The sequence below is a fragment of the Portunus trituberculatus genome, chromosome 30 (assembly GCF_017591435.1).
Source record: "Portunus trituberculatus isolate SZX2019 chromosome 30, ASM1759143v1, whole genome shotgun sequence".
Taxonomy (NCBI): domain Eukaryota; kingdom Metazoa; phylum Arthropoda; class Malacostraca; order Decapoda; family Portunidae; genus Portunus; species Portunus trituberculatus.
The window spans coordinates 2,495,011-2,509,992 of record NC_059284.1 but is presented as its reverse complement, the minus strand read 5'-3'; the positions used below and the strand labels follow the sequence as shown (position 1 = coordinate 2,509,992).

Sequence of the window (14,982 nt, the reverse complement as noted above, 5' to 3'; positions counted from 1 at the left end):
TACTTTAATATATACCTTTCTTCTACGATATAATAATCATGTTATCTTACATTCTCCACCCGTAGTACCGGTAGCAGTAAGTGGCGGTAGAAAGGTATTTGGCGGCGCTGGCGCTACATATGTGGCATGTCCGACAGGCAGAACTGCCTCAGTATGAATATCTTGTAAATACCCTGAAACTCTAGTGGCTTGGTGCTTCCACATCCCTAGTAATTATTTCTAACTAGACACCACTAGACAAAACTAGAGAGAGAGTGAATATGCTGAGCACATCGGTGAAAACTTAGTCTGGACAGCTACACTGATGTAATTACAACGCACTCCTCCATCCCACCCCTCTTCTCTCCTTCCTCTCACTTTATTCTTTCCTCTTCTCTTCCTCCCTTCAAGTCATATTACACTCTTCTCTATCCCTCCCTTACCTCTCCTTCCTTTTCCTTCTTTCCTCTATTTGGTTTATTCTCTCTCTCTCCTTTCTTTTCTCTCCCATTCCTTCCTTCCTCCTCTCAACTCTTTACTTCTCATCCTCTCACCTATCCCACAACCCTTCCCTTCGCTCCTCTTTTTCCTCCCCTGTTTTTTTTTTTCCCTTTCTTCTCGTATCCTCTTCCCCTCCATGTTTCACATCCTACTCTCTGATTTTCCATTATCGTTCCTCCTTATCCTCCTCTGTACTCCTTTCTTTCCAGCAGGTCACTCCACCAATACAAGAAAATTAACCACAGCCTTACCACTTCCGCCACATGGCGATTCTCGTTCCTCACAACACCACCGCCATTCTTGGCCAGCCATGTCTCCACATCGTTGCGCCCAAACTGCACTGCCACGTCAAACGGAGTGCGTCCAACATCATCTTGAACGCGCAGGTCACCACCACGCTCCACCAGCCACTGCAATGCTTCTAAATATCCCCCTGCTGCAGCATGGTGTTGGGGTGTGCAACCACCACGGTCCCTGGCGGTGAAGGGCCAGCCAGCACACCACAACTGATCCAGTACATCCACATGGCCACAATAACTGGCGATGTGCACTGGTGTGAGTTTCTTGAGGTGTACGGCAGTAGGATGGGTGACGGACAAGAGGGTCTCCACACACTGCTGGTGGCAGTATTGTACAGCAAAATACAGAGCTGTCCATCCTATGTATGTGTGTGTGTGTGTGTGTGTGTGTGAGAAAAAAGTTTATACCATTATTAATATTATTATACTATTATTAATATCATTATTATTATTATTATTATTATTATTATTATTATTATTATTATTATTATTATTATTATTATTATCATTACTGTAATTATTGTTATTGTTATTATTATTATTATTATTATCATTATTATTATTATTATTATTATTATTATTATTATTATTATTATTATTATTATTATTATTATTATTATTATTATTGTTATTATTATTATTATTATTATCATTATTATTATCAATAATTATTATAATAATAATAATAATAATAATAATAATAATAATAATAATAATAATAATAATAATAATAATAATAATAATAATAATAATAATAATAATAATAATAATAATAATAATAATAATAATAATAATAATAATAATAATAATAATAATAATAATAATAATAATAATAATAATAATAATAATAATAATAATAATAATAATAATAATAATATTATTATTATTATTATTATCATTATCATTATTATTATTGTTGTTGTTAAGATTATTAGTATTAGCAGTATCAGTAGTACTGTAGTAATAGTAAAAGCATCCACGCATTCGTTGATCCTACACTCATTGCTCCGTGCCACACATTGTTATCATATCTAAACGTCCCCGAAAGAGAGAGAGAGAGAGAGAGAGAGAGAGAGAGAGAGAGAGAGAGAGAGAGAGAGAGAGAGAGATAAATTAATATATTGGATATATTCAATAACATTACATACGCAAGGGATTACGGCAATTGGATGATAGTCTAGGACAGTCAACCTTTTTGAAAACAGGTTGAATGTAGGCAAACTTCCACGAAAAAGAAAGGTAAATGTTGATAGGCTAGGCAAAATAACAGCACGGAGGCACAAGTTAACAGTACAATAGAAACATATAAAACATTACTGCGAATTATTTCACTGTATAGCATTATATAGTCAAAGGGTGAAGGGTGATTGAAGAACAAACTCTGAATCATCCAAGGTAGATTTTTTTTTTTTAGCAAACCAAATAATCCAGCTTTATAAATAGATGAGATGACAGTGGTAACATCGCAATGAAATAAACCAAAAAAGGAGAACAGGCTTGGCATGATTTTGTGTAGAAATGTAAGGTTCATGAGATTTAGGAGATGGAAGAGTAAAGTATCTTTTCTGGGCCTCCTCTTTATCATATATAACACGAAAAAGGCTGTGTTAGTCCAAGATTTAGTCAAAAGAAAGAGTGAGGAATGTATATCTCCAAGTCAAACACTATGGGGGAAGAGGCAGTAGACATCTGCTGAAACGATGATATACTGCAAATGACATTTAATAACACTAGTTCTAATCATACGCTAGTTCAAGAGGTGCTGTAAACTTATCATTACAGATAGATAAAACCTCACTCAACATATCCCTCAGTTTCTCACAACTCAAGGGGGCAGCCAGCCTTTAAAAACTTTTTCTTTCTCAGAAAGCTTTATGCACCTAACAACACACACACACACACACACACACACACACACACACACACACACACACACACACACACACACACACACACACACACACTTTAAGATTAGAAAATAAATGGCAACTCTTTCGGGATCCTCTTCTGAGGAAAGGTCCATAAATCTTCCAGCTCGAACTTGTCTTCCGGTATCGACCCTAGTGCCTTACCACTCTCCCTCAAATTTATCTTTATGATTTCTGCAACATTTACTGTTTAATTCACAATCAGAAGAACACCACATCTCCTCTACTTACACTCATGTTTTCCTCACCGAAACAAAAACTATGTGAGGCATCTGACAATAGCTTCTGCTGTTCCCTTTCAGTTTTTCTATCATCATTTTTCGTCCAAAAGATGGATGTTGTGTCTATGTGCACAACATCTTTACTTGCTCATGTACCCATGCTTTTGAATCTTATGGGTTTTCCACCCTCTGCCTACAACTTCAAAGTCACTCCCTAACAAGATTTATCTGTGCTTTGTACCTTTCACCAAAGTCATCTGACTATACGAAATTCTTTGATTATTTAACTTCATAAGTGGGTCACATTATCCACCTACAAACAGGTATTTACTTGTGATGATTTTTTTCTCTGTGTCAAATGTTAATAAAATAATGGAAACTGCATATGTACAATGTTATTTTTGTGCTTTTAGTGTGTTAGGTATACACATAATTTGTACATAAATGTGTAAAAGAGGATTTCTGTTATGTGTTCTGTGTTCTTGCTTGTATTATTTCTTTCCATCATGAAAATTCAGTGGCAATGTTTGTTCACAACGTGTAAATAGTACCCACTCATTGCAAGCTGCGATAATCTCTATACCATTTTTCATTGTATTTCCAGTATTTTCTTTAAAGAAATTCATCGGACCTATATGTTAATTTTATTTCCATTTTAACATATTTGTAAAATCAGGTGTGAAGAATAAGAAAAAAAAAAATAATGTTCACCATAAGGTTTGGGCTTCGTCTCACTTCAACGACAATCCTGGTGAACTAGCTTTCAACGCTGGTATCTTCCATGAGCTAAAGTAATTGGTGCAGTACCTCACTTGTATTCTTGAAGATGCGCTCAACAGTCTTGAGCTTTTTCTAACATTTAGTCCTGCTTATACTGTTTCACTATCTTCTCTGTTGGTCTTCTCCGATCACAATTCCATACCTCTGTCTTATCCTGTTTCCCTAATCCCCCATCAGGACACCGAAAGCAGAGATGTTTCTGGCATTTTGCCTCTACAGTTTGGGAAATCTGAGGAGATATTATGATGATTTTCCTTAGAATGACTACTCCTTGCGTATCAGAGACCAATCTTTGAGTGTTGACCACATAAAATAAGTAACAGTTTACATTCCTCACTCTTTCTTTCAACCCAAACCTTCCAAACCTTGGTTTGGTAAAGAGAGAGAGAGAGGGAGAGAGAGAGAGAGAGAGAGAGAGAGAGAGAGAGAGAGAGAGAGAGAGAGAGAGAGAGAGAGAGAGAGAGAGAGAGAGAGAGAGAGAGAGAGAGAGAGAGAGAGAGAGAGAGAGAGAGAGAGAGAGAGAGAGAGAGAGAGAGAGAGAGAGAGAGAGAGAGAGAGAGAGAGAGAGAGAGAGAGAGATATGGCCCACAAAAGATATTTTTGCTTTCCATCACCTGAATCTCAAGCACCTGATATTTGTGCCCGGAATCGTACCAAATATGTTATCATATTTGCTGAAAACTCTTTCATTGATAGAAAATGTCAAAATATTTCAGGATCCAGCTTACCTCGAGACCTCTGCTACATAGCAAAAAACATCTCTAATAACTTTACCGCTTCATCTTTCCCTACTTTACTTCATTCTTATGCCATTCTTATGCCATCTTACTGCCATTTTTCTTAATTCACAGACGTACCTATGCATGTACCTATGATGTGTATATACGTAAATGCATATTACGTTTTCTTTTCTTTTCATATAGGTTAAATATTTTTCCGTCTTTTTTTTTTTCATTTCATAGCATTGCCCATAAAGCTTGCAAAGGGTTATTTGTCTTACTTAGTTATTATTTTTAAAATATATGCATGTAAGACAAATATAACAGTGTGTTTAATGCTGAACTTTTCCTTGGATGATTCTGAATTGTATATAATTATTTCCCTTGTGTCTACAAATATAGCCATGAGAGCAGGGCTGATGTTAGCGAGAAGTCCTTATAGTTCACATTCCTTTTCTTTTCCTTCGCATGCACCTCCAAGAGAAGATCATGCTGAGGTCAACATCCGCTTTGACAGGTTCAGTAAGGGAATATCTAGTTATTAAATTACATATATATAATTACAACTTGTATAATAGCATAGACATACGTTTAATACAAATATATATTTGACTTTTTACATTTATAATTATATAATACTTTGACTATTGTAATTAATGCATTTGTAAGTATTCTTAAATGTACGAGTCGATCACAGCGTTAGTGAGTTTGCTGACGAAGGTGGAACAGATGAAGCCCTCCGGTTTTAGACGGTGTCTGATGAGCAGACGAGCTACCCGGTATACGCTCCCAACGACTGCCAGGGCGCTGTGGACTTCTGTGTGCGCAGACTAACTTAGTGTAGAGCAGCGTTTCTCAACCTTTTACCCTTGCGTAACCCTTCAAATAAATTACATGTCTCAAGGAACCCCCGCGCAAAAACTAAATTATATACCAAATATTTCTCATATATTTCTCATTTTATTTTCCTTGTATATCACGTGACAAATATCATAACATCACTAAATATATTCCCAATGATTATATTTTTGATAACATAATGGGATAGATATGATGATGTCTATATTATAATGTTACAATAACCGATAATATATTGTGCGTGTTTAGTTATATTACGTATATGAAATTAAATAAAAATCAAAAGTGCATTAGCTTATCTCACTTGTTCTTGCAGAACCCTTAGGGACCTTTTGCGAAACCTTAAGGTTCCAGAGAACCGCGGGTGAGAAACCCTGGTGTAGAGTGTAGTGTGATATACTGATAAACCAACCTGGTGTTTGTGTTACCAGCCCTGAGAAAGATGTGTGAGAAATAGTGAACGCTTGACCGTTCATGTACAACACACCTATTAATTAACCATAACAATTCTGTGTTTGTCCTTCCCTCTGCTCTCCCTCTCTGTTTATTTCATGCCACCGACTAAAATTCTTCGAAATGATGTTTGCCATGTCCTTGCTAACCAAACTCCTGGAACGCGTTTGGACCTCATGAGGTCCTTCCTATTATTCCCCAAAAATGTGTCTTCATGACTACACCTTGCCTGGCCAAACTATTTCAACTGTCCATCATCTTCTACCGCTCTTTTTTTGGGGGAAAGTTTACCTACATTTAGCCTGTTCCTAAAAATTAGTGATATTATGATTCCTCAAACTACTGTCACATTGCATTGATCTCCTGGGACGGTGTTGATAAGTAACCTTAAGTATGAAAATTTGTCTTAGACGCATTTTCAATCTTAATTTTGATGTTAACTTCCCGAATTGATCCTAAATATTGGTCTTAGATTTAAGACACTTCCGCAGGTGGATTATTTTAAGGTTTATGATGAAACCAATTTATTTAATGTAGTCCAAGCCCGCCTACTTAGGATGTATTACCCCCGTAAGGAGGTTCTGGATGACATAAGTGAATTTAAGGTTTTTGATGTAATAGACTACATCTGTAGACTGTTATTTGTAACAGACTTAACGGGAGAACCAGGGAGAGTTTAGAGAGCCACACGGGAAGAAATGATGCGCCGACGGTAGAAATCAAAATATTAAATACAATGCTATCTAGCCAATAAGGAATACAACTCTCCAGCAAGTATTATTACCTCGGGTTTTTATCTTACTTTTCACGTGTCTCATTTGCCTTTTTTTTTTTTTTTTTTTTAATAGAGCCCCATGAAGCATTTTTTTTTTTTTTTGAGTGTGTTTGTGCTGTTGAACGATGAAACCAATCAAGCTATATATATCCTCATAACATCGACTGTATGAGAAAGGAAAGTCTTCATGAGTCAAGTTAGGTTTCCTGTATTAGCTAATTCTCATCTCCTTTATTCCAACAAAAGAAAAAAAAAAAAAAAAAAAAAAAAAAGGGCAGGAAATGAGGCTCTACTAAGTGAGGGGAGCGGGCCAGCTGGGTTCAAGTTCGTACACACTAACACAAAATACATTCACCTTATGCTTCATGGAATTTGCTTGTAGATATACACACATTTATGTTCTCATATCCTTGCAAAATGTATAAATTATATTTTTTGTTATTTCATTAAAAAATGTAAAATGATTGCACAATTAACTCGAAATTGAGAAACACAACATTTTACTGGTTTGCTCTGATACCATTTCATACTGTGACTTAATATTTCTTCTCAGCATATCTAAATCAAGACCGAGACTCATATTTAAGATTTCTTAAGAAATAAGACCAATTTTAAGACAAAGATCTAAGAATCTTTGTTTATACTGTCCCTCCTTATAGTTCTTTCTTTCTTCTTATTTTTTTCTTCTTTTTAATAGACTCAATAGGAAGATCCTTCAACATCTATCAATTTACAATCTTCTTGATCCTCTAGCTCTCTTTACTAAATTTTGGTGATTTTTTTTAACTGTATACGCTAAAAAAAAAAAAAAATCCATATTTGGGAACTTGTCGAAAAGAACATTTGAGGCGTTCCTCATCTTTCTGAATGAAATCATCCCCAGAGAGGATTTGCAAAATCATCCTTTTCCCTTTCTTCTTTCCTCCCTGAACAAATATTAACACCTAAATGGAGTAACTTGGACACTGCCTCACCCCTAGGCCAGCAGGAAGTGTGCAAAATTGCTTGGTACAAGTGCGTATGCAAAGATCATTCACCATCATCTGATGCATCAGTTCCTGAGATTTATATAATGCACATTTATATCTCGCTACATTTAACTTTATCTAACTCAAACTAACTCAAATTTTTGCATTACGTTTATCACTTCAGAAAGCCACATATGTACGTTTTACACATTCCAGAGATCATATGAGGCCGGTAGAGCGGGAGTGGCCTAACCCTCAAATTTGGCGGTTTGGAGTTACGAATAGCACCCGATAGATGCACTAGTAGAAACCACTTGTTGAAGTCAGAAACGCAAAATTCGCTCTTATTAAGGGTATTTCAGCGGTAGGAAACCGAGTGACTTGTTTATTTCCATCTACAGACCAATGTACGTAGAATCCCAGTGCGGTAGTATCCTAACCCACAGCGCGCTCAGCCAATCATGACGCGGCATTCTCTTTCCGCATGGCGCTCGGCCAATGAGAAACTTTCCGCTTCAGTCTATTGTTTACACTTTGCCTTTTAACAATTACGTCGCTTACTCTCCGCATTTTTTTTGTGATTGTTACGCAAAAATGAGTGATTTAGGAAGAGACCGTGATTTTGAAAGTTATGAGGAGGATCGTGCTTTATCTGTGAAGCCAAAAAAACACAAAAGTGACCTGTCTTCATGGCTAAAACATCTGGTGACCGCGGCGTAGCTTATGTGAGTGCCTAGCCGAAGAAAAACGTGGTTGCTCGAGTTGTTGGACCCCCTTAAGTTGTCCATTAAATTGTTCATAGGCATGCATAACAAAGCGAGTGTTAACATTAACTTTTTATTATTAATAATGATTTTTATATTTCAGGTCATTTTTGTGGCTGATTTTTGAAAAATGTATTTTTTAGGGGGGCGTTTATTAAAAACGAAATGTTTATATATAAATGTATGTATGTATGTATGTATGTGAATATATATATATATATATATATATATATATATATATATATATATATATATATATATATATATATATATATATATAACTCTACATACTATGTTTTATTGTTTAAGTAAGTTTGGTTCATTTATCTAAATGAATAATTTTTTTTTGTGGGGGCCATTGGGGGCTATCTGCCCCCCAAAACAAAAATAAATAGAAATTGGAAAAAACACATATATGGCAGACCTTTCATTCCATATGTAATAATAAAACATTATATCAATTTTATTTTATGTATCAGTTACTTAACTTTAAACCTCTTTTACTCAAAAGTATGTCAATGTGGGTTAGGCCACTCCTGCTCTACCGGCCTCATATTTCATGTTTACTCCATTTTGATGATCCAACTCACCTCTTCAGTACCTTTTCAGATTGAATCCTGACTCCAATAAAGTTGGTCATTGATACACCATAGCGTTTGGTGCCCTGGAGAAACTACACTAATCTCACTATATCTTCTCAATATAATCATTTCACTATATTTTCACGCTTCAGCCTTCTCAATATACTTATTAAACCATTTCTTTTTACATCCATCTCTATACCCACTATACTCACAGTTTTCACTATACTAATCTCACGGTATCTTTAAGGATCAATCTACATTTTTCAAAAACCACTTTTCATGTATCCATCAATTTATATTTTTAATACCTTTTTTCATACATATCATGTAACATTCTATATCTTTTTTTCTGAATTATTTCAAGTGACAATTCTTTAATTCTATTTTATTAGTCATGTTTATCCACATAAGAATACCTGTTTATCCACATAAGATAACCTCATTACAATACATGTTTCGCCCAGGAATATACTTCACCTTGATGTCAAGTTCAGCCATTATCATCATTTTAATGTTTCGTGTATCTAAAATTTAACCAGTGACTACCACAAGAATCCCTAACTTTATCTGGAACTCTAACTTAACCCAGAACTCTGACCGATATCGTTCCTATCAAGATGCTCTTTCAGAATCTTTATAATTCTTCATAAGTAATTATTGCCAAATTTACTGTATATTAACGTGGAATATTGGCTAATGAAGCCGCAAGATTCTCTTAATGCCACACTTTCAATAACTCGAGACATAGACAATTCTCACTATTCAATGCTTGTGCTTACGGCGATTTTCAAGACGCCTTTCACCTCATCTCCTTAGAACTTATTCCTCTCCTTGCGTAAATACTTAGCATTTTCTATCACATATCATTGTTATTTGTAAGAAGAAAGATCAGCACATTATCACCTTTCGATACAATCAAGTTGTTTATTAACTTTTGTGAAACATTGTTGTGATTTCATTAACATTTAGTTAGTTCTGTGCTAATTTTTTGTTCTTATATGCTTACATTCTTCATTTGCTCCATTAACCTACAATTTTCTATATAATTTATTAAAACAAGTAAAAGCTGTAGTGGTCACTTAAACTATCTCTTCATGAACTCATATGTTATCAAAGAGACAATTCTGAGAGCCAGGATCCAGCCAATACTCCATTAGTTGCATGACTTGGCACTGTTCCAAGAGTGTTACCGGACTTTAACGTCTTCTTGTACCGTACAGTAACTCACAAATTATTATTTTTCCCCTTACGTTTGTTACTACATGGGTGAGCGCTTTCTTATTGCATGACTTTTTTTCCTTTTTTTCCTCTCTAACATTTGCCAATCTCCCTTTGTCAAAATATAACATCATCATTTTACTCTTCATTACAACTGTCTGGCTCTACTTACTGGTACGTTGATAGGCAACTTGCCCATTTTGACTCTCTATGGGCTAACAGTTCTGTAACTGTCTGTCTCTTCCCTTCTCGGCTTTCCTCTCACTACTGTCTCTTACACCTCATAATATACACAAAATGAGCGATTTTTCGCCCCAACGGTGTTACAAGATTTATTTTTCCAATATATTAATCATAAGGTTTATTTTCCTATAACTTCCAAGAAGATTAATTTTCCAGTAACTTCAGTATTCTCATCTTATAATCAGGAAGAGGCAAACTTCCAACATGATGGAAAGGTAAAAGTCGATAGTATAGTTGAAAAGTTTGGCCACACAAGATACAAACACGTAAGCACAGTTTTTGAGAACGACAAGAGGGACCCCATTAGGTCCCTTCCGAGGGTTTAGGCCAACGAGGGCATGGAAAACATCATTACGAAAAATCTTAATTGAAGGCATGCAATGGTCAGAGGGAGGAGGAGAGGGAGGGACAAGCCCAGAATCATCCATGGTAGAATTGTTACTATGGGGCCGCCGTGGTACAGTGGAACCATGCGTGCTTTGGGATCCTAGAGGTTTCCAAGCGCACGGGTTCGAATCCTGTCCACGGTCTGAGTGTAGGTTGGGCTTCCTCACTCGGGGCAATGGTTTCCTAGCGGGTGGGCTTTAAGATAGGAGGTACCCTAAAAAGTATCCCCTTTAACCCATAAATTCCCGTGAAAAGCCCACACGGTAAAAAAAAAAAAAAAAAAAGGTTTGAGGGAAGAGTTCGGCTTCAGAGAGAGATGGCAGTGGTGCCATCAGTATGAAATAAAGGAAGGAAAGATGAAGAAGTAAAGTATTTGGAGATGTTTTTAGCTAGAAGGCAGAAGTCTCGATGGGAGTTGGAGTTTGAAAGGTTTTGACATTTTCTATTTATGAAGAAGTGTTTGGGAAGTTGAAGACTTGGCATGATTCCGGGCAGAAATATTCAGTTGGTAGAAAGCTCAAGTACCTTTTGTGGGCAACCTCTCTCTCTCATGTATATCGCGAGAAACAGGCTGTGTTAAAGCAAGGTTTAGAAGGTTTAGGTTAAGAAAAATAATGAGGAATGTATGCCTCTATGCCAGACACTATCACCTCTGTTATATGTTCAGCACACAGAAATGGGTCTCTGACACAGAGACAGTAATCACTCCAGGGAAAATCAACATAATACCTCCTCAGGTCCACCGAAATGGCAGAGGCAAAACGCCAGAGAAGAAATTGGAGAAATAGGACAAGATACGGATATGAGATTGTGATTGGAGGAGCCCAATGGAGAAGAGAAGAATTATGGGTTGAAATCTTTCAAGATTTATCTTATCTTAAAACTATGTTCAAGGGATTGCACCTCAGTCTTTTTTTTATGTATTTTTTGTTGGCCTTGCCAGATGTTTCTCTTTGAGAAAAAAAAAATATATGAATAAAAAAAATAAATAGAGTAACAACAGTAGGAGAAAAGAAAAAGTGACAATATCTACATCTATAAGTATTACCACCATGGAAGTCATAACCCACCATCATCTCCACAACTAACACCTTAACTAGCATAGCCTCACCATTATTATTTGTTGCCATAGGGTTCGCACCGAGAGTCAGTAGTGCCTTTACTGTCCGGGTGTGGCCCTTCACAGCAGAATGCATCAGTGGTGTCATGTTGTCGGTGCCTTCACCTTCTATGCTCAGCCCCGCCTGCAGTAGACGAGGAAGCAAATGGTCGTGACCCCTGAAAGCGGCCTCACTCACCAAATTCCACGACACCCCGCGAGTAGTAGGGATTATAACCTCCGGGCGGGCACCCCCAGCGAGTGCCGACTCCATCCCTGCCTCGTCTCCTTTCCGTACAGCAGTGACCAGATCCTGTGTGTGTGTGTGTGTGTGTGTGTGTGTGTGTGTGTGTGAAAGAAAACACTTATTATTTTTTTTAACTTGAAGCATAATAATAACAACAGTAATAATAATAATGATAATGATAATAATAAATAATAATAATAATAATAATAATAATAATAATAATAATTATTATTATTATCATTATTATTATTATTATTATTGTTATTATAATAATAGGGTATGAATTGTATATTATAGTTTTTTTTTTATCTCCTTCCTTCTTTCCTCACAAGAACCATGAGAAATTGGTTGATGTCAGCCGGATATCCTAATTTTTTTCTTATTTTCTTCCTCACGCACCTGCACCATGGGAGGGGGGGGATTAGTTTTAGGCGCTGCAACGGCGAAGGTTATTTGGCGCCGCAACAAAATTTAAAAAGTAAAAAAAAAAAAAAAAAAAAAGGCTTAAAAAAATTATAAAATAACTAAAAGCAATTCAATACAATAAAATTAAAGGTAACTAAAAAAGACAAAAAAACAACTACAATGAAATTAAATAAAATATAGTAAAATAAAATAAAATAAAATTCACAGCTTTGGGAGAAGGCCAGCTTCTCTCAAAAAACTAAAAACGTCATGGGCCTGGGCCAGGCACTCTGGTCCAAGGACCTTTGAGATATAATAGACACTGCTATCTCTATCGCGACAGCGGTAGAGGTAGCGGTGTCGTAACTCGATCAAACTAGGACACTCTACCAGCAGGTGCCGCACGGTGAGCGGCACTAAGCAGTCATCACAGTAAGGTTGAGGGTCCCTGGTCAACAGGTACCTTTGTGTAAGGTACGTGTGACCTATACGCAGTCGCGCCAATAAAGTCTGTAAACGGCGATCCCGGACATAGGAGTATGTCCACTGAGGGGTAGTGGAAGTAGTAATCTCTCCCATTTTCGAGGTGACGACCCCCGTTAGCCATTTCCTCTGCCAAATTGCTGCAACCGCCACACGAATAAAATGAAATAGGTCTCGAAACGGAACAGGGCAGGAGATGGAGCGCGACTTGCTGCCTCTTTAGCGAGGCGATCTGCGTGTTCATTCCCGGAAACACCTACGTGACCAGGGACACAACAGAACCCAACACGATATCCTCGTTTGGTAAGAAGATATAGCCACTCCAGGGCTGATAAAACCAAAGGGTTAAAGGAGATAGTGCAAGAGAGAGCAGTAAGAGCACTGCGACAGTCACTAAAAATTGTAAAAGACGAAACCGGGATCTATAGTCTGACCAGCCTTAATTTACGGCCATGGGGGCGAGCGTCTCTGTACAGTGTTGCCACGTTTTCACTACTGTTCTGTTAATCTCTCTCTCTCTCTCTCTCTCTCTCTCTCTCTCTCTCTCTCTCTCTCTCTTACTAAAGAATCAAAGGTAAGCAGAGAGTCATTTATAATTATATATATATATATATATATATATATATATATATATATATATATATATATATATATATATATATATATATATATATATAAGTGAGTGGCACGAGGTCAGTCACGTCGCCACCACAATGTGTCAAGGCCACCAGCTGGGTGTGGAAGAGTTGCCGCTCACAAGTGAAAAATGCTTTTTTTTTTCACTTAGGTATTGGCATATACCTACTATTTTGTAAAAATAGAAACTACACATTAGCTTGGCTTACGAATTATGAATGCGATTATGCCTCACCCTTGAAATTACTGTAAAAGCCAGTAAATGTGAGCATTTTATCTTATAATTATAGCAACATCTGGTACTACAAGGTGAGGCTATTCGGCCTGGCCAGGCTGGGTTCATCAGTATTGCCGCCACTCACAAGACTTCTACTATTTTTTTTTTTTACTTTGGATAATAGATTATTTCTTTTTTCCATGCTCATTATCTTATATCTGTAACGCTGATATTATTACACACCCTAAACATACGCTAAGTACCATTATAAGTTACTACAGTTGATATCAGCAACACTGTTGAATATGTATGCCATGTTTGTATGGTACTATATAGTTTTTATGCATATGATGGTTACTGTTGATTCAGCCATCTATATACACAAGTCGAAATTTTATACATCTGAATTGATGGTATTTGCGATGCCTTGTACACCAATAACTTCCATTTCACATCGCATTTTTGGAAACGTGGCAGAACTGTAGAGTTCCCTCGCCCCCATAGCCGTAAATTAAGCTCGGTCAGACTATAAGATGTCCGAAATGCACCTGTAGCCAAGCGGACCCCAGCATGATGCACGGAGTCAAGCGTGCGTAGTCGTGCATCCGTTGCGGATGAGTAGATCTCACAGCCGTATTCCAGCTTGGGAAGTATAAGTGTACGGTGAAGCAGCAGCAAAGCGTCCCTGTCCGCACCCCAAGAGGTGTGACTTAAAACCCGAAGAAGGGATAATGCCTGCCGACAAGACGCCTTAAGAGAACGGAAATGGGGAACCCAGGTGAGACGGTTGTCAAACAAAAGGCCAAGATATCGAGTCGCCTCCACGCATGAGAGGCGTCTATTAGCCAGGTATAAATCAGGGTCTGGATGGACACCACGGTTGCGACAAAATGCATGGCTACGGTCTTCGAGGTGGAGAATCGAAAACCGTTCATGTTGGCCCAACTGGACACCCTATTGATCGCCAGTTGGAGCTTGCGCTCAATCAGTGACATCCTAGCAGCAGCAAAAGAAATACATAAATCATCAACATATAAGGAGCTGTGAATGCCATCTGGTAGAGTATCTAACACCATTTATGGCGACTGCGAATAGTGTAACACTAAGAATACTTCCTGTGGGACACCATCACTTAGAGCAGTAGCCTCGGAGAGAACACTCCCCACTCGAACCCGTAAAAGACGTCTGGATAAAAACTGCTGAATAAAAATAGGAAGG

At 37.3% G+C, this 14,982-nt stretch overlaps 1 protein-coding gene across 8 annotated transcripts in view; it reads right to left on the bottom strand.

The window, feature by feature from the left end:
- Positions 1 to 14,982, bottom strand: part of LOC123510739 (ankyrin-2-like) — a 98,502-nt gene that overhangs the window by 33,856 nt on the left and 49,664 nt on the right. For all 8 annotated transcript variants that reach the window (XM_045266087.1, XM_045266083.1, XM_045266090.1 and 5 more), the window contains 2 exons: positions 11,789 to 12,089; positions 732 to 1,138 (listed from right to left, as the gene is read on the bottom strand). In XM_045266087.1, coding sequence (XP_045122022.1) covers positions 732 to 1,138; positions 11,789 to 12,089 — 708 coding nt within the window. The remainder of the gene's footprint in view (positions 1 to 731; positions 1,139 to 11,788; positions 12,090 to 14,982) is intronic.